This window comes from Mastigoproctus giganteus, chromosome 11 (assembly GCF_048544385.1).
Source record: "Mastigoproctus giganteus isolate SK-2022 chromosome 11, ASM4854438v1, whole genome shotgun sequence".
Classification (NCBI taxonomy): Eukaryota; Metazoa; Arthropoda; class Arachnida; order Uropygi; family Thelyphonidae; genus Mastigoproctus; species Mastigoproctus giganteus.
Genome location: NC_143585.1, coordinates 57,167,257 through 57,195,153, shown reverse-complemented (window position 1 = coordinate 57,195,153; position 27,897 = coordinate 57,167,257). Strand labels below are relative to the sequence as shown.

The 27,897-nt window shown below is 37.6% G+C and overlaps 1 protein-coding gene across 4 annotated transcripts in view; it reads left to right on the top strand.

Moving 5' to 3' along the window:
• LOC150078026 (sister chromatid cohesion protein PDS5 homolog A-like) overlaps nt 1-27,897 on the top strand; it is a 797,139-nt gene that overhangs the window by 582,462 nt on the left and 186,780 nt on the right. For all 4 annotated transcript variants that reach the window (XM_090384327.1, XM_090384329.1, XM_090384326.1 and 1 more), the window contains exon 24: nt 10,786-10,909. In XM_090384327.1, coding sequence (XP_090240453.1) covers nt 10,786-10,909 — 124 coding nt within the window. The remainder of the gene's footprint in view (nt 1-10,785; nt 10,910-27,897) is intronic.

The window sequence follows — 27,897 nt, the reverse complement described above, 5'->3', positions numbered from 1 at the left end:
CTTATTACTGTATATGTCTACATGTCTTATAACCAAGGCAATTTAATGTAACTTTAAGATGCAGCACCTCCCAAACATTAGAGTCACTAACCGCCACTGGTTATAATTGAGAATTGTAGCAGGGATTGATTTCCGGTGACAGTAGTCACACCCTTGAGTGATAACTTCCATATGTAGTGGCAAAGCTCTAACGAGGATCTGTAGGACCGGGGTACTAACAGTGCAACAGGCATGTGTGGTAGCAAGGAGAATATATCTGGATAGATTCCAGCTTGTTTTGATTCCTCTGAATAATAGCTTGGTCGTACCATACACCCACACTATAGCATATGATCGGAAGGAGGACGACTTTTTACAGAATAGTAATAGCACGATGTCTGAATCCTCAGTCACACCTTGAGATTCAGATCATCATTAATGCATATTTGTAGAGAGGTGAACAAGGTGGGGTAAAACGAAAGCTTGGTGTCTGTAATAATGCAAAGTTATTTGATTTGAGGGATGAATTTGATGGCAACGTTGCCTAGTTTCACTGTAGAAGATCTAGTAAGACTGAGGATTTCTTTGATGAGTATGCCTTGGGTTTTAGGTAAAATGCAGAGAATGTGGAGGGTTGACCATTTGTGGATTTTGCTAAGGGAAGCATTACTTCTTGCATCAAGAGAAATACTAGTATCAGCATGAACAAGCAGGACAAGTCATCTGAAAATGCTATCAATTGTGAATGTTCCCGATTTCTGTGTTGAGGATTTCATCCATGACCATGAACTAGAATATGAGACCTAGGACTGACTTCTGGAGACTTGACGGGTGAATCTTCTGTATTTGGTCATATCATTATGGGTCTGTTGGTGAGGTAGTTTTGTAGACTGATGGTGGTTGTAGATGATGGCTGCATGTCTGAGTCACCTAAGAATGCTTTGTCACCCTAGCACATCAAATGTGCTGGCAAATTCAATCGAGCAGGTTGCTAGAGTAGTGGTAAATGGAACAAAAGTGTTCCATTTGAGTGGGAGCTGATTTTAAGAGAATGGAGGTCATTTTCAGCACAGGAGCTTTGCTTAAATCCAAAGAGGAAGATGGAAGATTGGCAGCAGTATGATGTTGAAGACCTTGCCAAGAACAGAAGGAGCAATAGCTTGGTAGGAGTGTGGGGACCTTTGTCTGGTTTTTCAATTCCTACTATTAGTTCACACTCTCCCTATATATATATATATATATCTTGTTCAAATTTTCAGTCGTTAATAAAATACTTTTTATTCATCCACTCAAGTTCAAATAATTTTTTTTAAACTTGTAGTGGATGACACTTGATGTTAATACAGTTTTTTCAAATATTAATTCATTAATTAAATTTAATTAATTTTAGTTTTATATGGGAGAAAAAATTTCTCTTATATAAATTTAGGAATAAAATTGAAATCAACAGGCAGTAGCTCAATCGGTAAAATGCAAGGATTTCAGTATTTTTCACGTGAAGGTGAAGAATGTGAGTTCAATTCTTGCGAAAATCAATAATTTTTTGATAAATTTTTGTTATTCATCCACTCAAGTTCAAATACATTTTTTTAAACTTGTAGTGGATGACACTTGATGTTAATACAGTTTTTTCAAATATTAATTCATTAATTAAATGTAATTAATTAATTTTAGTTTTATATGGGAGAAAAAATTTTCTCTTATATAAGATATTTAGCAGGATATAAATTTAGGAATAAATACTGTCAGTGGCGAAGCGTGTAGATCGCTGGAAAAAAATTTCTTTTTCAGATTCTTTTTTCATTCTGGGTTCTAGTCTGAGTCAAGGAGGGAACAAAATGGAAAATGAAACGTGAATAAAAATAATAGTCCAACACCATATATAGAAAGGAAAATGGAAAATTGCAAGGAAATTCGCTTTCTATTTTGCCACTTAATATTGTGATTCTGTCATATGTATATACATATTTATATTAATTGTAATTATTTAATAAAAAGTAACTAAAATAAAATTTTTCTTTGTTGACCTAAGTAGGAATTGACTTTAAATTTTTTTTTTTATATTACTTGTTGATGATCAGCCTGGGAGAGGCTAATTTCCAGATGGTAGGGAAGGTGACTTGTGCTAGGCAATTGTTTTAGAGTTCCAGAAGATGCTGAAAGAAGATACTATGGAATTGTTTGATTTTGACCTCGTGCTTTTTTGTTGTTTGTTTTTTCTGGAACTGCTGCAAGTTCAATTTCTTTGAAAGGTTCTCAGTAGTGGAGTTCCAGTAACTGACATTTTCCTGAGTGATGAGGGATTGTTCGTTATCGAGGGGACTGCCATCATTGGGAAAAAGGGTTGAGAGTATTTCGGCCATTGACTCATCCCATGAATTAGTTAGAGAGCCAGTTGAGGTTACAAACGTTTATAAAAAGTGAAGTTTATAACCTAGGAAGGCATAATATCCCAGGGGATGTTGTTTCCTGTACTTTCAACGAGGTTTTTCTGTTGCGGATATTCTTACAACTACACAAAGCTCATCCATGTGCTAGAGTAGAGGCTCTGGTTCTCTGGAATTCCTTTCTGGCAGAATGCCCAATGTCTCAGCTCATCCAGTTGACGACACCCCCGGGGTACAGAGTTCTAGATGGGTCTCTTAGTAAGTCTTATCAGTGAAACATTGAACCATGTGCACTAAGGTCCTAGTTCTTGCCAGCAAAACATGCCCTATATTAATCAACCACCACCACAACCACCACCTGCCTGGATAGTGGGCACCATGCACAGTGGGGCCATGGACTTGTGTTCTTGTGCCACACATGAAGGCATCCTTCGGTGTGTTGCACTAGGTATTTGGATTCAACTGACCAGCATACTCATTTCCAGTTCTCCAGAGTCCAACCAGTGTGCTGGCGATACCACAGCATTCTCCGTCAACAATGATAGCAGTGAGGAGAGTCTCTCTCTTGGGACGTCTGCAGTGGAATCCCATATGTCTGTGTTGCTGGTCATTGTCATTTGGGATGTTGTTCTTGCATTCCCCATATTGTATTGCGATGTCAGCTGTTGCACAGTGACCTCAACCTGTACAACACGCTACATCTTCACTCATATACCTTGCATAATCCTTTACAGTTCTCTCTGCAGAAGGTGGTTTGACTCATTCAACACCATTCTTTGTGCACCTCAACCACAGTGGGTCGTGAGCAACCGATAAGATGTGCCATTTTCGGTATGGAAGCATGCCATGCACATGCACCCACAATCATGCCCATTTGAAACTATAATCCCTATTACATCTCATAACTGCTGCTTTATCACTTGGACTTTGCACGAGTTGCACATTACCACTACTCTAGCATATGAAGCTATTTGCCATTTATTTATACTGTTAAAATATACTGTTTATTTATACTGTGATTTATACAGAATAGTCCATTATGGATGGAGTGGTCATAATTCAGTGATCACTGAATATATATGAAACTGCATATAATGTGTTAAAGCTACAAATACAGCAATACCCCACGTAGCACTGATAATTGGTACCGAAACTGTTCCGTGTTATGTGAAACCATGCTGATTCAGGTATAATTATAATGGGTTTTAAATCAATGCGTACCAGAGAAACAGTCTATAAACAAATTATAATAAATCTGTAAACAATTTGCACTTGATAGCCAATTGAAAGGATTTGAAATAAAAAAATACTGCAAAAATTTTATTAATGAAAAGGTAACATCATGAGAGATGAATAAAAAAAGGTTTATTGTTTATTTTGGGTATTTCAGAAATGAAGTTTGTGAAGTCATCTCTTCTTTTTTCTCGATATACAAGTCTTTGTAGCATTGAATCCCATCTTATAAAATTTGCCGTATCTCGATGCTGCATCCAACATTTGGATCTCCATTCATAATTGCCTCACAGGCAATGTCAAGCCCCGAAATTGAACTTTCTTCAATTCTTCTGTTGAAAATTCTTTTGGTGCCATTTCGGTGTTATCCACTTCAGAATTGTTTTCCTCTTTTTCATATGCAATTTTCTTATCAATTTCAAGGAGAGTTGCATCATATAAGTTATTTGCATGTGAGTCAATGCAGTCATGTACATTGGCAGTGTCCAAAATTTCGAATCCCAAGTCTTTTCTGATCTTCACAATGTCTTCGGCAATTGTCTGAACTCGCGATTCAAAACCAATGAAACCATTTGCCAAATGGGGCAAAACATGCTGCGAAACATAACGCATGTTGTTGGCAATGATTTCTAACCAAGATGCAGATATATTTTCGATCGTATTTAGAGGGGTAAAAAATAAATTGTGAAAGGAAAAGTTTGAAAAGCTATCATGTCGTCTTGTCAGGATGGAATTAAGAAAAGTGGACACTGTTGCCACTGACTGTCTAAGGGAACTAATGTCATATGTGCAGCATATGACACTGAACTTACTGCTCTTAAACTTACTCCTATTCTTTGCCGCCTTTTTTTACTTTCTTATTCCAAAGGTGTTTTTCCTTCTGCTTGGAAATTTGCTCATATCCAGCCAGTTCCTAAAAAGGGTGACAAATCCCTCCCATCCAATTATCGTCCCATTGCAATTACTTCTACTCTTTCTAAAGTAATGGAGAAATCAATTAACCGCCAACTCTTAAACTACCTAGAAACCTTCCGTCTGATCAACGATCGCCAGTATGGATTCCGTCAATGTTGATCCACTGGTGATATTCTGGCTTATATTACCCATTTATGGACTAATTCAATGGAGAGGTTCGGGGAAACACAAGTAGTTGCTCTTGACATCTCAAAGGCTTTCGATTGTGTTTGGATAAAGGTCTTCTAAACAAGCTTCCATCTTATGGTTTGCCAACTGTGTTTAGTAATTGGTTATCCAGTTTTCTCCCTGATCGCTCACTGAGGGTGATGGTAGATGGCTCTCTGTCTTCTAACTTCTCCACTAATGCCTGTGTCCCCCAAGATTCATTTCTTTCCTCCACTCTTTTCCTTTTGTATATTAATGACCTTCTTCCATTGACTGGAAATCCTATCCATAGTTTTGCTGATGATAGCACATTGCATTCCACTTTCCATTTTGAGAAACCTTGTCCTGCTCAATCAGCCTCAATTTCTCGAAAATCTGCTACCAATTCCCTAATGCCGATCTTCAGATAATTCTCCAATGGAGCAAAGACAACTTAATTGATTTCAACCCTTCTAAAACTCAGTCTTGTCTTATATCACACAAAAAAGATTCTTCTGCTCCTATGCTTATCTTTAGTGACACTCCGATTTCTAGGCAAAATTATATATCTCTTTTGGAGATTACCCTGACTTCTAATCTCTCTTGGCACAAGCACATTACAAATATTGCTTCCTCTGCATCTAAAAAACTTGGTTTTCTCTTTCGCTCTCGGCGTTACTTTTCTTCCAAACAGCTGCTCACTCTGTATAAATCGCAAATGCACCCTGCCATGGAATATTGTTCCCACATCTGGGGTGGTGCCCCCAAAACCTCTCTCAGGCTTCTTGATTCCATTCAGAAGACGGCAGTTAGGTTAATTAATGATTCATCTCTAACAGTCTCTCCACTCGCTATCTCATAGACGTACTATTTCTGCTGCATGCCTCTTATGCAGATACTTCATGGGCACTTTTCTTCTGAATTGGCTTCTATAATTCCTGCTCTTTCGTCTTCTCAACCTCCAACCCAAGCATGGTACTAAGTACTATAGCTTCTAATACCTGTCGTGTTTGGGGTTTACATAAAAAAAAAAAAAAAAATATATATATATATATATATATATATATATATGAGACAATACAGTTGGCATCGCAGCATATATGTACCTAGGCTACAACAATACAGCATATATGTAGAGTACATGTCTGGGCTATTGAATGAGTTTTAATATGTACAGTAAATTTTCAACTTAAATTTAATTGAAAACCGTGTTATAGTATTTAAGTGAAAACCCGTGCTGTTTGAAGCCGTGCTAAGCAAGGTTTGCTGTATCTAAGATTCATTATTGTTATCTTTTTACAGTCCTAATGTGTTTAGTCAGTGCTAATATTTGCTCTTTTAACTGTGTATGTTAAAGCATTGTTGTTGACAAAACTTTACTTTCCTGTTTTCGCATGTGTTGAACTTGTGCATACAAGAATGGAAATTTTTTTTCAAATTGGCAAAAACATCTTTGTTTTTGCCTGTTTGAAAAAATTTCAATTCTCTTTAATCAAGTGGCATTAGAATACATCTGAGGTAATCAATGCTCTGTTATATAGTCTTCTTGATTAGAAGAATCACTTAAATATTTCGCAAAGAATATTTAATTTTGATTCTTGTAGTTTCTTTTATCAAAAAAGAAACTAGAAGAAAATAAGAGATTTATATCGAATTTTAAAAAAGAGTGAATAATAATGAATGAAGCCATAAGTTATAAGCAATCTTGAATTTACAAGTTGACTGTTTTGTTTGAAGGTTTTGAAAGTGCTATGTAAACTTTGTATGTATAGCATTAATATTTAAGGTGGCCACAAAGTAGTTAAAAAAATTGTTTCCTTTAGAAGTTCATATGTATGTAAACAATGAGTTACTTACTTCAAATTATGATATTTATAAGTAGTTTATACCAAATTTATTCTCTTTATCTTTTGCAAAAGTATAGGTTATATGTAGAGTTCCTTCAAAAAGACATTAAAATTTATTAACTTCAGTGGATTAAGGGAAACCCAACCCAGCTTGACAAGATAATTTTCTATAGACAACTAGAAATACTTTTTCTTATCTTAAGATTAAAAGGTGTACAGAAATTTGGGGGAAGTTATCAGGTTTTTCACTTATAACTGCTTAATGTTGTTACGCTAATCTTAAAACAATATTTTATTACATAAATGGAAAATACCACATCATTAGCCATTTTCAATCCACTGCAGGATGAAGGCCTCTCCAGCAACTTTCCAGTTCCTTCTGTTTTGAACACTGGCCATCCATTTAGTACCCACAAACTCATGAATTTCATCTATCCATCTCTGCCTTTGTCTTCCAGGTTTTCTTCTAGCTCCTCTTGGATACCATTCTGTTATTTTCTTAGTCCATCTTTCATCATGTCTTCGAGCTATGTGTCCTGCCCAAGACCATTTTACTTCTTTAGTTTCGATAAGAATGTCCTTTACTTGAGTTTGCTGCCTAATCCATGTGTTTCTCTTCTTATCTAACAGTCTGATTCCCAATATAATTCGTTCCATTCTTCGCTGTGTAGTTCTCAGCTTCTCTTCCATTTGGTGAGTGCCCAAGTTTCACTTCCATAAGTCGTGGTGGGGAGTATACATTGGTTCATTATTTTATGTTTCAGACAAACTGGGATATTGCTCTTCAGTATGTGACTATATTTCCTGAATGCTATCCATCCAAAATTTATTCTTCTCTTGACTTCCAGCCATTTATCATTATTACAGCTAATAACTTGTCCCAGATAAGTATGACTCCACCTTTTCAATTACTGCTCCTTCAATCATTATTTCCCTTTCTGTGGCATACTTGTTCATCATTACTTTTGTTTTAGCCATGTTCATCTTTAGTCCAAAATCTTTACTAACTGTGCATAACTGATTAAGATTTGCCTCTAATTCTTTGGGATCGTGGCTTATGACCACAATGTCATCTGCAAATCGCAAATGGTTTAGGTACTCTCCGTGCACATTGACTCCTTTCTGCGACCAGTCTAATCGTCTGAAAGCTTCCTCAAGGGCAGCAGTAAACAGCTTCGGAGATATTGTGTCTCCTTGTCGAACTCCTTTCTCGATTTTAAATTTGCTACTGTCTTTGCTTAGTCTAATAAAGGAGGTAGCACTTTCATATATTTTCTTCAAAATCGTAATATGTGGGGTATCTATGCCTTGTCTTCCCAAAACATTGCCTTATGCTGTATGGAGTCATATGCCTTTTCATAATCCACAAATGCCAGGCATAAGGGTTTTTTATATTCATGTCCTTTCTCCATTAGCTGTGATATTACGTGAAGGTGATCCATAGTTGAGAATCCTGTCCTAAAGCCAGCTTGCTCTTTCGGTTGATTCTCATCAAGTATTCTTTCTAATCTGTTAGTAATGACCCTTGTGAACAACTTGTAGATATGTGATAACAAGCTAATTGGTCTATTATTTCCAGTTTCTGATTTATCTCCTTATGCAGCAAAACTATGATGGCATTCTTCCACTGCAAGGGAAGAATGCAATCATAGTTTTGCTGCGAAGGCTTAGGCATCACACCTTTTCTAATGCACTTCGTTCAGAGCCTTGCCAGTTTTTGTGTTATGTCTCTTCCTCCCAATTTTAACAACTCTCCAGTAACTTCATCTTCCCCCGAGGCTTTCTGATTCTTCGTTTTCTTCAATTCATGTTCTACCTCATCAGGAAAAATATCAGGTATGTCGTATGTGTTACTAATTTGCAATCCATCTTCCAAAATCTGCTGGCATCATTCCCTTGCTCCTTGTATAATTCTCTATAGTAGTCTTCTGCTATTTTGAATTATGCCTTCTCTGCTGTTTATAAGTACACCATTGTTATTCTTCAGTTTCAGTATCATTTGTCTTTCTGTATTACTGCTCATGGCTGCTGATTTAAATCCTTTGTTTTCCCTTAATGCTTGTACTACTTTTCTTGTGTTAAATCTTCTTATGTCCTCTCTGAGCCTCTTTCTAATGGCTTTGCATAACTCAATATACTCAATTTTCTCCCTGTCAGTGTTTTTCTTGCTCTTCATTTGTTGTCTTCGGTTCATCATGACAAGTGTTTCTTGACTAATTTTTTCTTCTTTGGATTTCTTTTTCCCTATAGTTGTCTTGGGCTTTATCACTTTCAGAAAGTTGTAATATTCCTCATTGATATCTTGGTCCTGAGCAGTCTGCAGAAGCTCAAACGTGTTCTTAAGTTCCAGTACATACTGGTTTTTCTCCTCTTCTGTTATCTCCAAGACCTTTGTATTATTTACTCGAGTCAGTTTTTTCCTTTCCTACATCTATATCAAGTGTACATCTTACCATTCTGTGATCATTTCCAACATTTACCTTATTCAGGACGGTAACATCATTCGCAATATATCTTCTGTTAGTGAGGATGAAGTCGATTTCATTAGTTGTTAATCCATTTGGACTCTTCCATGTCCACTTTCTGTTCACCCTTTTCTTGAAAAAAGTGTTCATTACAGACAGTCCTTGAGATTCTGCAAATTCCACAAGTCTTTCACCTCTTTCATTTCTTTCACCAATTCCAAAATTTCCTATAGTTCCCCTTTCTGCACTGTTTTGTCTTTTTCCAACCTTGGCATTGAAGTCCCCCATAATAATAGTGTAGTGCGTTTTCTGCTCATCTAGAAGACTCAATTTTGGTGTACATTTCTTTAACCTCTTCATCATCATGGCTCGATGTTGGTGCATAAATCATTATAACCTTTATCTTGTACCTCTTAGAAATCTTGAGTATTAGTCTTGACACCCTTGGTGATGTGCTTTTGAATTCCAAAATGTTGTTTTTAAAATCTTTATCGACCAGAAACCCAACTCCACCTTCTCTACTTTCACTGTTTGGCATACAGCAGATTTCCACTTGATAAACTTATAAGTGATTCATTTCTTCTTCTTGTTTCGGCCAAACCGATGATATTCCAATTCACGTTTTCTAATTCCTTTTCCAGCTCTAATATCCTTCCTTTCTTCACCGATGAGTTATCTTACGTTATAACAGGCCAAGTTCAGTTTCCGTGCATGGCAGCCTGGTCGTACCTAGAGATTCTTAGCACCCTCTGCTTCCACTCTGATCCTCTCACTACCGTAAGAGGGGGAGTGAAAGCTGCTGGGGACTGAGGGCCATTTGTTGTGTCGTGCTGTCATATGCTGGAGGTGTCTTGAAGAGAACCACTCTACACATTCGTTGCCACCTAAGTGACATAACAGGGCTTACCATCGAGAAGGTGTGCATAAGTGGGTTTTAGGGAGGCAGGCCAACCGGAATTCTCCTAAATCTTCTGTAATAGAGAGATATTGGATCCATCGGTGTTTTAGGCTGAGTGTCTGATAACACACAGGATACCTGTTCCCCTCTAAGCCCCTCATATGACCACCTAAACCCAACGCTACCCATTACAAATTGTATGTGGGAGGTAAAAGTCATTTAGGGAGAGAGGAATTAATAATAATATACAGTGGATGCCACTTATTGTAATCACTTAATTCATAACAATTACCAACAAAACAAGGATGCAGCCATCAGCAGTAACTAGATACATCTGTCATAAATATGAATTTATGCAATTCACATGGCTGAGTTAGTTATTTTCAGATGAGGATTGCATGTTTTTTTTTTCTTCCATAAACTTGGGATTTTCATCCAACAAACAGGCATATTGATCACAGAACACACAATTTATAGCTATAATATACGGCACAGTATGGTCTAAGTCAAGTCACTGATGCAGCTAAAATCCTACAATAATAACATTACATAATTACTTGTACTGCACAGGTGTAAACCACTCTAAATCAAAAAAAGTAATAATGAAAATCAAAACATTATATTAGAAATTATATATTTTATCTGAAATGCTGCATAGTAAACCTATGTCAATTTATAGAAGATTAATTACTACACTTTGTGTCAGTTTTATATTACAAATATGATGTGTATATACAAAATTTTTGTTATTGATACAGCTGTCTGTAACCTTTCTGCCAGCTCCATAAAATAGATAATAGAATCCTACAATACTTGTCGCATTATTTGTTCTTTAATATTTAACCATATTTATGGTGTATATAAATATTTTTTAGTGCTGCAGAAAAATCCTGGCTCCGATTGACTGCAGCGTGTTGTATGCTGAAATTGTGTCAAGAACCCAATTATTCTGAGGTTATATCTTTGGAGCAGTTTCAAGTTCTTGCCCTTGTTATTAATGTAAGTATTATGTACTTTATTTTTAATTGCTTATTTTTGAAGCATTAACACTTTAAAACACCAGCTGGTCAAAAACTAAAAAAATAAAATAAAATAAAAACTGTTTCCTTTTAAATGCAAACAGTTTGTAACATTAAATGCCAATTGCGAATTAAGTTGTATTCGTGGCCACATCTCTTATGTTTTTTACTAACATCTTAACTAGCACTGTTTCTTACAAGCATTAACAGTGCTTGTAAGAAAACAATGATCAGTTCAACTACTAGTGGTCTAAAAGAGACTTCCTGTTTTTGTCAGAATAAATATTAACCATTAGACTGATTGATCCCAACAGTCCAACAGCTTGACCTTAATGATGACATCATAAGAGCTGAACATTTGCTTGTAATACTATGCAGGTTAGAATCCCACTGTGCAAGATAATTTTAAGATCACACTTGGAATGCTGTTCAATCTTAAATTGTCTTGGAATACTGTGTCTAGGTGTGGAGACCACACCTAAAAAACATTAAGCTTCTTGAAAGGATACAAAGGTGTGCAACCAACTTGGTGAGATCTTCAAAAGACCACCTGACCGGAAGGACTTTGAACATGTGGAGAGCTTGGTAACCAAGCAGCTTAGAGGGTACCTCATTGAAGACAAAATTTTCACTGTTATAAATGAAACCAGAACTAGAGACCCTAGATTCAGATTACAAGAATGAGATTTATACTGGATTGTAGTGTTTTCTTTTAGCCAGTGAATTTAGTGTTTTCTTTTAGCCAGTGAATTGTTAATTTATTGAATAAGTTTCCTCTCTCTGGGTAGTTGAGGCTGACAGCATGGAAAAATTTGATGGTTAGCCGAGTGGATATCTACATGAGGAGGAAATAAAATAAGTAGTTTATTTTATTTTTCTTTTTTTGGCTGGTACAGCAAAAGACTGAAGCTTCCTTGCACCATATGGCTAATACTGTATATTTGCATATATATATATATTCTAAATTGTTTGTTCCATGTGCTTTCCCTCACCCCAGCTTGCCTTACAATTCTTTTAAGGTGTTTTCAAAAACTTAACTACCAAAAACTGTGAACCTGATAGGCATATTATTTTAATGACTATAAACAATTTAAACTTCTAAAGGATGGAACGGGAAAATCTGTTTTCCTCAACCACTTAGGTTAGGAAATAAATTATTAAAAAATTTTGCTCTGTTGCAGTGTTGTATTGACTTTTGTTGTTGTTGTTTTTGTTGATTATTTCATTAAAATTTCATAGGACAGAGAGCCCAACTGTTTTAAATCTTTATGGACATAACACCATGCGGGGGTAGTGCTGACATCAATTGAAGGGGATGAGTCATAGAGCATATGCTCACAGGCAATGATCTCTCTCTCTCTCTCTCTCTCTCTCTTCCTCTCCCCCCTAAATGTGGGAACAAACACCTTTTTCCACACGCCTACCCATACATTTTCTGCAATTCATCTTTCTATCTGCTCCCCTTCTCTTCTCCCTTCACTTAGTTGGGAGGTGGAGGAGAATCTGTATCGAAGTGATCACTTCCTTGTGGTATAACCACCCTAATTAATGGGAGACCATGTCTTCCTGTTAGGTTACCGTGGTGATCAGGCTGACTGGAATGCCTTTTCAAATTTTGACATCACCGCAGTCAGTCAGGAGCCTATCAATAATGCAGTTACATACATCACAGAAAGTATCATCCATGCAGTTACATACATCACAGAAAGTATCATCCATGCAGTTCCAAAAACATGTATCCAGTTTCAACCTTTTCCCAGACCATGATGGAATACAAAAAGGCTCAAAACAAAGCTTGGGGGATATTTTGAAGATATTGTATGATGGCCAATCTTCTAGCCTTTAATAAATGTGCATCAGCCAAAGGATGCTACATCTGCCTTTAGAGTCAAAAGGAATCGTGAATCGATTTTACATCCTTTATTACCCAGACGACCAGCACTAAGATGGTCTTGAAAAAAATCCAGAAAATGAAGGGAAAATACACTACACATCTCTGATCAGTCCTGGAATATACTGGATGTACTTTTTCAGACTCTACTGCAATAGCCAATGTTCTTGGGGAAGCATTTTCTAACATCTCAGCAACATCATCATACTCCCCATCATTTCTGGTTCTTAAAACTGAAAAACAGGCCCTTGATTTTATATCAAAAGGTTTCCACCCATATAATGGGCCATTTATCATCTAAGAGCTGAAAACGGCACGTGCCCTTATGAAGGCTACCACTGTTGGACCAACAACATCCATTATGAAGTGATCAAACATCTTTAATCAAAATCCATGGACCTTCTGCTGCTCTTCCTGTATAACAGAACCTTCCTTGAAGAAAGAGCAGTTTCTGGACACTTGGCACAAGGCAACTATTCTTGCTTTTCCCAAGCCAGGAAAGGATCCTAAATCTCTGAAAAACTATTGTCCTATTGCTCTAACTCTCTCCCAACTCGCATAAGCTTTATCTTCTATTATTGAATAATAATATTCTTTTATTTTATATTAATAATGTTCTTAAGTTTATTCTCATTACAAACCTCTTTCCTTTAGCCTATTAACAAATTTGTGCAGTTCTTTCTCAGATTCTGCCATCGGTGCCATATGATCTTCAAATTTAACACTTTCGATAAACCATATGACATATGCAACAAGTAACAACCATCCCGATCATTGTATCAACCACCAGTATAATGCCAAAATCCCTACATAACAAGCTATGGCAGCAATAGGTCTCCCAGCGAACACCTACAAGGAATTACAGAAAGTCACAATCCTGAACACCTGTAGGATAGTCAGAGTTCCTCGACCAACAGTAACACCAGACATAACAACAACCACCCTGTGTATTTGGTATCGATGCCCATCATGAGGTGGAATCCCGAATCAGCGAGAAATAATATATATTAATAATAATAAGATTATTTATAGAAGAGGTTAGAAATGGTGAGAAAAGCCATATGAGTACTACTAGTTGTGGAAAATGTTGCAAGAAAGCAAACTTATACAGCACCAACCAAAGGGGATGGGGATTATCTGCCTCACCTCTCTCTCTAATATTTTGTCTAATTTTTTTCTTAAAACTCATTCAAACTACCCATTCCACAATACCAAATAGTAGTTTGTTCCAACAATCAGTTACTTTCTGGCTGAGAGCAAATTATCATCCATCCTGCAACTGTCCTTTTTAAATTTATGTCCCATTATATGTGTTTCCTAAGAAAGTGTAATAAGTGTAATAAAAAGGATAGGTGGAATAGGACCAGAGTATGTCTGCCAGGGGCAAAGGTTGATGACGTTGTAGAGCGGATATCATCTTTTAAGGGCACAAAAGGTGATATAGTTGTACATGTTGGCATTAATGATATTAAGAGTAGGAGACCGGCGGAATTACTTAGCAAGTACAGGTCACTGTTGAAAAAAAGCCGTGAATTAGGGTTGAATTTGAAAGTGTCTCCAATTCTGCCCAGACGCGATAGGAGGGAGTATATGATGAGAGCCTTGTCGATCAATTCGGCCCTGGAGGGATTGTGCAAGGCTCAAGGGGTAGAATTTTTTTCAGCCTGGACTGTACTTGTTAACAGGAGAAATTGCTTCTACAGGGATGGGATACACTTAAATAGAGAGGGTGCAAGAATTTTTGCTGATGCTGTCGAGGCAATGTTAGGAGGGTCGGAAAACTGCTAGTTGGGGGGGGATACAAGGACTAATACATTAACAGTAGCCACTGGCAGAGGTGGAAGTGATTCTTGCACTGCTTCTATTGAAATGAGCAGAAGCCTGAAAAACAAGATGCAGGATATTTCAGAGACTGCTGGGAGTCATTGCGGTACAAGTAAACACATGGGTTGTGTTAGGGTAGCTAGGAATAGAAACAGGTGCATGTATACCTGCGTGTACACCAATGCTAGGAGTTTGGTAAATAAATTTGATGAATTTGAGGTATTGCTCAAAATATCAAAGGCAGATATTGTTGGGATATCACAGACTTGGTGTCACACAGATATAAGGAATGCGGAACTGGAATTTGGGGAATACAATGTGTATAGAAAGGATAGACAGGACAGGAGGGGAGGAGGGGTTATGCTATTAGTTAAGAAACACATAAAATCCAAGGAAGTGAAGCCAGTCGACATCGATGGACAGGGCAGTGTCGAGTCAGTTTGGTGTGCCATAAGCATAGGGAAATCAAAATTGAGAGTAGGAGTGTGCTATAGGCCTAATGACTCTGATGAGTATAATAAGATATTGTACAGGGAAATAGAGTGGGCCAGTAAATCAGAGAGTCTTATAATGGGGAATTTTAATTTCCCAGATATTGACTGGAATTTGTGGGTTGGTCACTCACACACTAGCAAGGCTTTTGTGGATTTATTGGATGATTGTTTTCTGCATCAGCATGTTCGTGCGGCAACAAGAGGGAGCAATACTCTTGATCTGATTATCAGTAGTGATTCTTCATGCATTAAGAATCTGCAGATAAATGAACCACTAGGTGGCAGTGATCACAGTGTGTTGAAGTGGGATTTACTCAAGGAGGTAACTACCATCAGAGGTAAAGGGAAGGGTTTTTGTTTTCGTAAAGGCGACTATGATGGCCTGAGACAGTATTTAAATTCTATACAGTGGGACCAACTGATGATGTTACCAACAGCAAACTCAAAATGGGAAGCATTCAAGGAACTAATCTTGGAGGCTACCAGGCTTTACATACCAACTAAGAAATATTGTTCAAGGTTTAGGCCTAAATGGTTGTCAGATGAACTAATGAGACATGTGGCAGAGAAGAAAAATGCATGGAATACATACAAATTAATGGGTGACATGGAAGCCTATGATAGATATAATTTGGTCTGTAACCAAGTCACAAAGGAGATTAGGCAGGCAAAGGCAGACTACGAAAAATCCTTGGCAAAGGATGCAAAGAAAAACAGAAAAGAGTTCTTTACCTATTTAAACACAAGAAGGAAAGGGATGAATCAGATTGGTCCACTGGATATTGATGGTTCAACAGTTGAGGATCCTGCTCATGTGGCTAACAATCTAAACAAGTATTTTGCATCTACATTCACGCATGAGGAGTTATTCAGGAAGGAGAATGATGTAGGTAAAGTAAACATTGGCAGTGAGCTAGATGATTTTGTAATAACTGAGAGGAAAGTGGAGGAGAGATTGTTGAGGGTAAACATAAAAAAGGCACCTGGGGTGGATGGGTTCTATCCAGTTATATTAAAGGAGGCAGCAAAGGAAGTAAGCAAACCCCTAGCCATAATTATGAGAGCTTCTTTGGACTCAGGGGAGGTACCCATAGACTGCAGATGTGCAAATGTAACTCCAATTCACAAAGGAGGATCAAAGGCTGACACAAGTAATTATAGACCTGTTAGTTTAACTTCTGTTCCAGGTAAATTAATGGAGGCACTGGTTAAAGCAGCACTGCAGGATCATCTAGACAAGAATTCAGTTATAGCTCAGACGCAGCATGGTTTTGTTAAGGGCAGGTCTTGCCTGACCAATTTGATTGGATACTATGATGTAGTCACAAAAGAACTGGATGCAGTGAATAACTTTGATATTATATATTTGGATCTTAGAAAGGCTTTTGATACTGTTGCACATGGAAGACTGCTGCACAAATTGGAGCAGTGTGGCATTGGAGGCAAATTGCTGCTATGGATAAGGGGATGGTTGAGTGGCAGAAGACAGAGAGTGGTAATCAATGGACACTGCTCAACATGGACTAATGTTATTAGTGGAGTTCCTCAGGGTTCAGTGCTGGGTCCGTTGTTGTTTTCGGTGTTTATGAATGATATTGATGATGGTATATCAAGTTTAATGTCCAAGTTTGCAGATGATACAAAGGTTGGCAGGGTTGTTAAGGACACTACTGATGCTAGGCTGCTGCAACAGGATCTGGAAAGGTTGAACAGATGGGCTGAGAAGTGGCAAATGAAGTTTAACATTGACAAATGTAAAGTACTACATATGGGAAACAGTAACCACAGAGCAACGTATCAACTCTGCTGTACTACACTGACAGTGGTGGAGAATGAAAAGGACCTGGGTGTAATTGTGCAGGCAGATATGAAGTTCTCTGAGCAGTGCAGACGAGCTACAAGAGTAGCTCATGGTGTCTTGTCAATGATATACAGGAATTTTTCTAGCAGGGATAAGAAGGTGATTATTCCCTTTTATAAGGCAATGGTTAGGCCACATCTTGAGTACTGTATACAGGTCTGGAGGCCTCATTTCAAGAAGGATGTAGAGCTGCTGGAACGGGTACAGAGAAGGCAACAAGATTAGTGAATGGAACAAAGGGTTGCTCTTACAAAGAAAGGCTTAAGTTTTGCAAATTACAGAGTCTGGAGACTAGGCTCCGGCGAGGTGATCTGATAGAGGTGTATAAGGCTTTGAATGGTTTGAGCATGCTCAATGCCAATGGGATTCTTTATCTTCCTCAGAATAATCACCTCAGAGGGCATAAATTCAAATTGAGGAAGGACGGATGTCGGATAGATGTGCGGAAATTTGCCTTTGGCCAGCGGGTGGTTGGTTGGTGGAACCGACTTCCATCACTTGTTGTTGAAGTTGATAGCCTAAACAAATTTAAGGCTCAACTGGACAGGTATTTCGAACGAACGGAGGGGTGAAATGGGAGTGGTGTGTTTTTTTTTTTTTTTTTTTGGCTGATGCTAAATAAGCTTGCTTTCTTGCATCATATGCCTCTGCTAATGCTAATGCCATCATTCAGTTCCCACAATCCATTTAAAGCCTGAAACACTTCAATCAGATCTATTCACACATGCCTGATTTTCAGAACTGAATTATTTTGTAGTATAAGCACCCATTGTGTTCTTCTTAAAATGAGGCCTGCAGATCTGTATGCAGTACAACATAGGGGCTAACCATTGCTTTATACAATGGGATAATCACCTCCTTGTCCCTGCTGGCAAAATTCTTGTGTATTGTTGAGAAAATCCCATGAGCTTCCTGTTCAGAAAACAATGAGAAAAGCTATAATATTTTCTAGATCTCTTTCATATACCATCACCTGAATGTGGTACCATCTAATTGGTATATTGTTCTTGCACTGATGTGTTATTCCGCTGCCCATAATGAGTACCTTGCATTTATCAGTGTTAAACCTCACTTGCCACTTCTCAGCTAATCTGGTTAATTTTTCTAGGCCTCTCTGTTTCCCCCCCCCCCATAGTATATCTTGATTCCTGGCATTAACCACTCTGCCAACATATGTATCAACTGGAAACTTAAACAATAATATTTATATGAATTCATTGATGTTGTTAATAAATATTGAAACAGTAATTCCACTAATAACAGATTAGCAGAATTATTGCTTCATTAATCCAAGGACACAAAGGGGGGGAAAACTTACCACAAAAGACTTCAGTCTTGCAAATTGCAACTTCGAAACTCTGCAACACTTGCAAGGAGATCTGATTGAAATGTTTAAGGCTTTAAAATGATAATGGTAATATAATACTTTCTTGGAAAACACACAAAAGGGGACATAAACTTTAATTGAAAACAGGTAGCTGCTTTTTCAATTAAAAATTTTCAATCCAAAATTTGCTTTTGGCCAGAAAGTAATTGATTTTTGGATATATTACCATCCTGTGTTGTAAAAGTGGGTAGTTCAAATGAATTTAAAGAAAAATTAGTATTATTATTAGAATGGATGGACAGATCAGGTAGGTGTTTTTTTTTTTTTTTTTTTGATTCTGTATACGCTTGCTTCCTTGGATCATTTTTTTTTTTTTATGTTAACCCCCAACACGAGAGGTATTAGAACCTATAGTACTTAGCACCTCTCGTGCTTGGGTTGGAGGTTGAGAAGACGAAAGAAGATATTTGTTGACATTAGACTTGAACTTCTGTAGATTGTAATTTTCAGGAAATACATATGAAGGAAGGTTGTTCCAGAAAATGGCAGTTGAATGAATAAATGAGGAAGATGAAAAGTTGGTTCTGTAGGTTTGAAGTTGGACAGTAAATGGATGTTGGTTGGTGGCGGCACGTGTTCGGACTGTTTTGAAAGAGAGATTGGGAATTATAGAAGCCAATTCAGAATAACAGTGCCCATGGAAGTATCTGTAAAACAGGCATGCAGCAGAAACAGTACGTCTATGAGAAAGCGAGTGGAGAGACTCTGTTAGAGATGAATCATTAATTAACCTAACTGCCCTCTTCTGAATGGAATAAAGAAGCCTGAGACAGGTTTTGGGGGCACAACCCCAGATGTGGGAACAATATTCCATGGCAGGGTGCATTTGCGATTTATACAGAGTGAGCAGCTGTTTGGAAGAAAAGTAACGCCGAGAGCGAAAGAGAAAACCAAGTTTTTTAGATGCAGAGGAAGCAATATTTGTAATGTGCTTATGCCAAGAGAGATTAGAAGTCAGGGTAATCCCCAAAAGAGATATATCATTTTGCCTGGAAATCGGAGTGTCACTAAAGATAAGCATAGGAGCAGAAGAATCCTTTTTGTGAGATATAAGACAAGACTGAGTTTTAGAAGGGTTGAAATCAACTAAGTTGTCTTTGCCCCACTGAAGAATTACCTGGAGATCGGCATTTAAGGAATTGGTAGCAGATTTTCGAGAAGTTGAAGCTGATTGAGCAGGACAAGGTTTCTCAAAATGGAAAGTGGAATGCAATGTGCTATCATCAGCAAAACTATGGATAGGATTTCCAGTCAATGGAAGAAGGTCATTAATATATAAGAAAAAAAAAGTGGGGGAAAGAACTGAACCCTTGGGGGACACCGGCATTAGTGGAGAAGTTAGAAGACAGAGAGCCATCTACCATCACCCTCAGTGAGCGATCAGAGAGAAAACGGGATAGCCAATTACTAAAAACAGTTGGCAAACCATAAGATGGAAGCTTGTTTAGAAGACCTTTATGGCAAACACGATCAAAAGCCTTTGAGATGTCAAGAGCAACTACTTGTGTTTCACCAAACCTTTCCATTGAATTTGTCCATAAATGGGTAACATAAGTCAGAATATAACCAGTGAATCGACATTGACAGAATCCATACTGGCGATCGTTGATCAGATGGAAGGTTTCTAGGTAGTAAGAGTTGGCGGTTAATTGATTTCTCCATTACTTTAGAAAGAGTAGAAGTAATTGCAATGGACGATAATTGGATGGGAGGGATTTGTCACCCTTTTTAGGAACTGGCTGGATATGAGCAAATTTCCAATCAGAAGGAAAAACACCTTTGGAATAAGAAAGTGAAAAAAGGCAGCAAAGAATCGGAGTAAGTTCAGAGCACTGGTTTTGAGAACAAGTGGAGAAATACCATCAGGATCTGGAGCTTTCTTAGCATCAAGATTCATCAAAATCCTTCTGGTATCCTTTTGACAGAAGACCACAGGAGGCATTGAATGGAGCGTGTTGGGAATGGTGGGAGGTGTTTTACCAAGATCATTAATACATGAGCTGGAAGAAAAATGGAATGCTAGCAGGTCAGCTTTATTCTTGGCTGAAGTGAGAACAGAACCATCTGGTTTGGACAGAGGTTTGAGCAGAGATGGGCAAAAGTTGCGGCCAATAGCTTTGGCAAGAGACCAGAATGCTCGGCTATCATTAGGGCAAGAAGCAAGTTTTCTACTCTTAGCCTGTTCAAACTCTAGCTTGGACTGATTAGTAACTGCTTTACAATTGTTGCGAGCTTTGGTGTAGGCAGAAAATGAAACTGAAGAATTAGAAACAAGCCAATTACGATAGCAACATTCTTCCCTTGAACAGCCTTCCATAGGTACCTTCCCTTAGTCCAGGGAAGCTCTCATAATTATGGCTAAGTGTTTCCTTACTTTCCTTTGCCACCTCCTTTAAACACATTTATTGGAAAACCAAGGTTTACATAAAGGACGAGATTTTAAGTGGAGTGTGGAATAAAGGTTTCCATTCCTACAAGAATAATTTCACTGACACGATCTGAGAAAACATTGACATCAGAAGTGTTGAAACGGTAATCAGACCAAGGAAAAGAACTCTCACAGGTCATCCCATTTTGCATTCTTGTAATGTCAAATAACACAAGGTTGGGCATAGCCATTGGAATATAAAGGCTCCATTGGAGAAGAGACAAACACCAAGTTGTGATCTGAAGTGCCTAAAGGACCTCTCTCTTCGACTGTGTACTTAGAAGGGTTGTTTTTGAGAAAAAGATCAAGCATATTGGCTGTATGATTAGGATTGTCTGGTATTCTTGTAGGTAAATGAACAATCTGTGCTAGGTCATTAGTAATTTCAAAAGCCTCAGCATCTCGACCTGCTGGGTCGGTATGACTAGAAAAAGGAAGCCAGCTGGAGTTGTGAACATTAAAATCACCAAGGAAATTTACCTCACTGTTAGGAAAATTGGACTGGAGAAAGTCAAGTTGCAAAGAGAGGAAGTCGAAGAGCTCCAAGTGATTAGTGGAGTTGGGAGAACGGTAGAGACAACAGATGAATTTGACACAATGAGGTAGAGAGATTTTGAGCCAGAGAAGATCAAAGAGAGGAGATTCCAAATTGCCAAGTCTCTGACAGGGAATATCAGAACGGACGTATGCACAAGTACCACCTTTGAGGCGAAAGGAATCATACAGCGAATAATTTGGGCATCTGAGATGAGCAGTAGTTGAATCAACCGATAACTGAGATTCTGTCAGAAAAAGTACATGGGGTTTGACAGACTGCAAGTGGAAATGGACGACATTGAGATTAGAATTGACACCACGTATATTTGTGAAATGAATTAGGATGTGCTCTATTAGTTTGACAATCCATGGTGTATTCAGTAGTAAGAAAAAGTGGATGGGACATGCTGTATGAAGTAATGAAATTTTTGGATATGGCGTACACGTGGTAAGAATATACCCAGATCCTTGACATAACGTGGCCTCGACAATGCTCCCCCCGTACACACTACTCGGACTCCCTCCAGACACTATCTGGCAGAGTAGAGGTAGCAAGATTATACACTAGCTGATCCGGAAGCCTCCTAGAGAGTTACCAATAGGTTCGGTCCGGTGTACTAACTAGCGGCTGGCCTGCGAACACCGTTTTAGAACTGTACCCTCGAAATGTAAGGAATATTGGATCTCACCACGACGTTCATCATAACCTCAAAAGTCATCAATCATACAACATGAAGAAAGAGATGGGGAAAGGTTGACTGGAACTTAGCTCTAGAGACCTAAACATGGGTTCCACCACTTCAAACCTCCAATAAGCAAAGTGGTGGTATTTCACCGGTTGATGAGAGTCATCTACCACCTAGTACTGCCTGGTAACATAGAGGGGCGATGTTCCTCCATGTGGTGTGGGTGCCACACCTCAACCCCTGCTTACGTTGGTTCACACCTGGGTGGTCACCCACCATGTACTTGTGCATGGAGGTTATACCCAGGATTACTAACAGTCGCACCATCATGAAGGTGCAAGCAGAGGATTTGGCTGTCACAGGCCGTCCGGACTTCGCCGAAATTGGGTCCACTTGACTTCAGTGTCACCCGAATATCAGTTCCATCAGCGTTTTAGACCCCCAGTTAGCAAGTACAGCTTGTCTGGCATATCTGAGAGAATGTCTGTGACAACCTCAAGGACCGAGGTTGTCACAGACATTTACCAGAACTAATAATAATAGTCTAAGAAGGGCATTGCTTATATATATATAACCATCCCTTAATCCAATGGTGTTCAACCTTTTCTTGTACAGGGGCCATATTCAAAATTAGATTTGTTTCGCAGGCTACACTGTGTGATTTGAGAAAAAAATCAGTGCGTGACATTTTTCATATCTTGTTGCATGTAAAACGAAATTTCTGTTTTCATGTTACCACTTTTTATTTTCAGGCTATGTACAAAATATCGAAATTCCCAACATGTTTTTGTGCAAGAAATCTGTCAGTGATTTATTTTTTTGATTTTATTAAAATCATAAAAATATGACTGACTTTTGTTTTTTTAAAAAATCCTTTATTTTTATGTTATTTATTTATTTTTTTTAAATACCTTACTTTTGCTTTTAAATGCTCACTTCAGAAAATTTTACAACATGAAAAGGATCAGTGCTTTTCAATATTAAGGTGAACAAATAAATATAATATGATTGAGGCTGGATGTTTTTAGATAATTGTTGAAGATTTGGTTGAAAATATTTGAGGCCAATTCTCAACATGGAATGAAGATTCTCACTGTTATTGTTTATTTTTAAATATTTATTTGATTTATTCCATGAAAAAGTTAGCTCGCAAACACATTGATCCGAACAAAGTAGCTATTTTCGTGGCATTTTCTTTTATTAGTGGGAAATCTTCAGATGAGAGAGCCTTGTAGAATTCAGCTAGTTTATGTTCGGTCCATATACTTATTTTTCAACCATTTTTTGGCTTTTCAAGTTGCCAGCTGGGGTTATAGTTTTCAGCCATAAAAGTAAATGGATTCTCAAACAATTAATGATTCTTTGGAAATATGTGTTTCTCTTTTAGCTTGGTACAACATTCAAAGGGAACTAAATTGTCTTGCTCAATATGGGACATAAATAATAACTTATCCTGAAATGATTTGATGTCGCCATACGAATCAGAGACCAATTTTCCTTTCCCCTGTGGTTTTAAATTAAGAGAATCTAAATAACTATAAATGTCTGTAAGAATTGCAGGATCAAACAGCCACTCCATATTTGACTTTTTTTTTTTTTTTTTTGGTTTTCTTTTTTCTGTCATAAAAATATCAATTTCTTGACACAGTTTAAAGAAGCGATATGACACTTTGCCACAAATAAGCCATCCCATTACAATATGGAAAATTACATCTTCCTATTCAGCTTCAATTTCTGAAAGGAACTGTTGAAACATAGGGTGATTAAGTCCATGTGACCTTATAAAATGGGCGCCTCCGTAGCCAGGTGGGAAGGAGCAGCAGTGCAAAGCACACGCTTCTTGATTAGACCGGGGTTCGAGCCCGTCACCACCAAATACAGAGGATGCGGAAAGGTAGGGAATGACCACCGCATATCCTGGAGCAATATGGCCTTAGTTGCTAATGCTCCTAAAAACCAAATAACAATAACAACCAACAACAACCTTATAAAATTTACAATTGAAATATCTGCATTCATAACTTGTTAGAGATACTTTCCCATAGAGAATTTCTTGATGTACAATGCAGTGACTTCCAATCGGAGGTTCAGCTCTGATATATTCTTGGTTATTCTACCTATTAGCCCAATGTTTTTACCATTCATACTTTTTGCACTGTCAGATATCACTCCTATCTAGTTTTTAATATTTAATCCTAACTTTTCAATAGATGGTAAAAATTTTCAAAACGACTTTCACCTGTAGTTATTCCATGCATACTCTGTATATCAGCTAAATCTTCAACTGGTACAAAATTATCATTAATTCCCCATATGAAGATAAGGAGTTGAGCTGTCATTTGCATCAGTACTATCATCCAGTATCACACTAAAATATTTCATTTATTTTATGTTTTCAAAATTTGTTCAAACAAATTCTTTCCAATATCTTATACCCTTCGTATAATTAGTTTGTTGAAACAAACTAATGTCTTCTAATATTGATCATTTCTCCAGACAAATTTCTTCCACGACTTTTAATAACAAATATCATTTAAAAAATTCACCATCATTGAACGGTTTACTTTCAAAAGCATTTAAATCGGCTTGATAACTGGCACTTACAGCAGATAAATTTCTTGACTGATACATTTTCACTGTGTTTTGTTGTTTTCTTAATTGATTTTGTAACTTTGAACACTTTTCTTTTAGCAACACGCCTTTATATTGATCATAAGATTTATGCTTGGAATCATTGTGTCATTTTTAATTATATTCTTTAAAAACTGACACAGTCTCCTTACACACAGAACACACTGCTTTTCCATCATACTCAGTGAAGTCTTTCAGTTCTTTGATTAAAAACACGACACTCCAAATCGACTTTCCTCTTTCAAAACATTTTTAAGGATGATTTTTTAATTCAGTACAAATTAATAATAATTCCATACAATAAACAAGTTATATCAAAACAGTAGAATTTCACAATATGAAAAGATTGATATATTCATAACTGTATTTAGCATACATATGACTGAACTGGACTACACGTACACATTTGATACATTTCAGCTCAATGTTTGCATGAATCTCCATGCAGTGGCATGACACTCTGAAATCCTGTTTTACTTCACTTTCCGTGCAGGCTGTAGTTTGGACACCACTGCCTTAATCCATAGCAGTAACTCGTCCCTAATGCCACATGAGGTACAAGCTATTGGTTCATTTTGTTCAGCAGTATTTCATGTAAAACTGTATCAAAAGCTTTACTGAAATCCAATTAGTATCGGCAGAGGCATGTGATGCAAGAATGCATCATCAGCCAAAATTACAGCATCAGCCAAAAAAAAAAAAAAAAAAAAAACCCTTCCCATTTCATAAATCCATTCACTCCAAAAGTTCAGTTCTTCCTTGATTTTATTTAAGCTATCAACTTCTACAACGACAGATGGAAGTTAAATTTCTGCACATCTATTCTACAACTGTCTTGCCTCAGTTTGAATGCATGCCCTCTCATGTTTTTAATCTGAGCAAGAGGAAGGATCCCATCAGCATTGAGCCTGCTCAAAGCCTTATACTTCTCGGTGTGATCACTTCACAGATTCCTAGTCCAGACATTGAAATTTACGGGACTTAATCCTTTCTTGGTAAGAGCACCTGTTTGTTCCCCTCACCAGTCTTGTTGCCCTTCCCTGTATTCATTCTAGTAACTCTACATCTTTCCTAAAATGAGGCCTCCAGACCTGTACACAGTATTCAAGGTGCAGCCTGATCATTACTTTATGCAAGGGGATAATCACCTCCTTATCCCTTCTATCAAAATTCCTGTATGTCATTGACAAATCCTAATGATCTGCTCTGGCAGCCACGTTTTAGACACGAACGTGATTTACATTTTACTGTTTTTAGTCATCCGGCTGAGCCTTATACACTCAGTCTGATTTTATCTGACAATGACCATGTGTCAGCTGTTTTTAGCTTTTTAAAATCAATAAACATTTTTACTGGTATATAAAATTTACATTTTATTGTGCTTTTCTATTGATTTATCTTTTATACCTGTTATACATTTGTTATTATATATTTTGACATGGTGACCTAACTAGTTAGATCAATGAATATTTCAATTTTTTTATATATATGACCTGGTCTTGGTGCATTATAGTCAAAGCTGCTAATGCGCCAATAAAATCTAAATCAATCAAACAATCAACATGCTCTGGCAGCCTGTCTGCGCTGTTCAGAAAATTGACTGTGCACTTACCCCAAGGTCTGTTTCATTCTCCACTACCCTGAGTGTAGTACCACACATTAGGTACATTTCTCTGCCAATCTTTGTATCATCTGCAAACTTGGACATTAAGCCTAATATACCTTCATCAATCTCATTGTTAAATATACAAAACAACACTGGGCCCAGCACCAAATCCTAGGAGGACTCTACTAATAACATTAGTCCACAAAGAACAGTGTCCATTGATTATCACTCTGTCTTCTCCCACTCAACCACCCTTTTATCCATTGTAGAAACTTGCCCTTAATGCCATACTGCTCCAATTTGTTCAGCAGTCTTCTATGTCCAACAGTCTCAAAAGCTCTCCCAAAATCTAAGTATATGACATCAAAATTATTTTTTACATCCAGTTCCTTTGTGACCACATCATAGTGTCCAATCAGTTCGGTCACAAAAAGACTTCCCCTTAACAAACCCATGCTGTGTCTGAATTATTACAGCAGTCTAAATAACCCTGCAATGCTCAATGACTCCTTTATTTTCTCTGGAACTTCTTCTGACTTCTTTATTTTCTCATGAGTAATTACAGGCCTGTTAGTCAAACTAACAGACTCATGTCAACCTTTTTTCCTCCTTTGTGAATTGTCCCAGGGGACCTCCTCTGAGTCCAAGGATGCTCTAATAATTATGGCTAAGGGTTTGCTTTCTTTCTTTGCTACCTCATTTAATATAAATGGATAGATCCCATCCACCTCAATTGCCTTTCTTATGTTTAACTTTTACGGTTTAAGAAGTTTCTGTCTTCCACTTCCGAATACAGAATTCATCATACATGAATGTAGGTGAAAAATACTCATTCAGTTTGTCAGCTATCTCAGCAGGATCATCAACAATCAAGCCATCGATGTCAAGTGAACCAGTCTGATTCATTCCCTTCCTTCTGGAGTTAACACAAGTAAAGAAGTCTTTGCCAAAGATTTCTCATAATCTGCCTTCGCCTGCCTAACCTCCTTTATGACTTGATTAGAGACTAGCTTACACTGAAAGGACAGAATTCATGGGTTACCTGGTTCGTGGGCAACTCAATGCTGTCACCCTTCTCATTAGTGGATGAACCCATCTCTTGGCAGTCATATGAACACACTGCATTCACTTAGACAGTAATTCAATGTCAGTGGATAAATGTCGTAAGTTAACTGACTTTGAAAGAGGGATGATAGTGGGTGTCTGATGCATGGGTCACTTTGTCGCAGAGGTAGTACAGAAATTGCACTATCCCCGTTCAACAGTGATGTGGACAGAGAAAGGCAGAGGATGAACATGGCTGCTGACGTCTGTTTCTCATTGTTTCAGCCAAGCAGTGAGCCACGGTGGCACAAATCACCACCGAATTCAACAAGGGAGGTGCCAGAAATGTATCCATTAAGACCAGGCCTGGGAAAACTTAAAAAATAAAATACTATTTTTAGATATATATTATTTGTTATCATGAAGAAGAAATATAACATAAAAAAATTATTCTCTAACAACCAAGAATTTAATGAGATGAATGGAAGTGTTTTACATCTTTTAACATTTTTTTTAATTTCGGGTGTTAATTTTGTAGTTGAGATTCTTAAAAGTGCTTGTAATTGTTCATCAGTGATG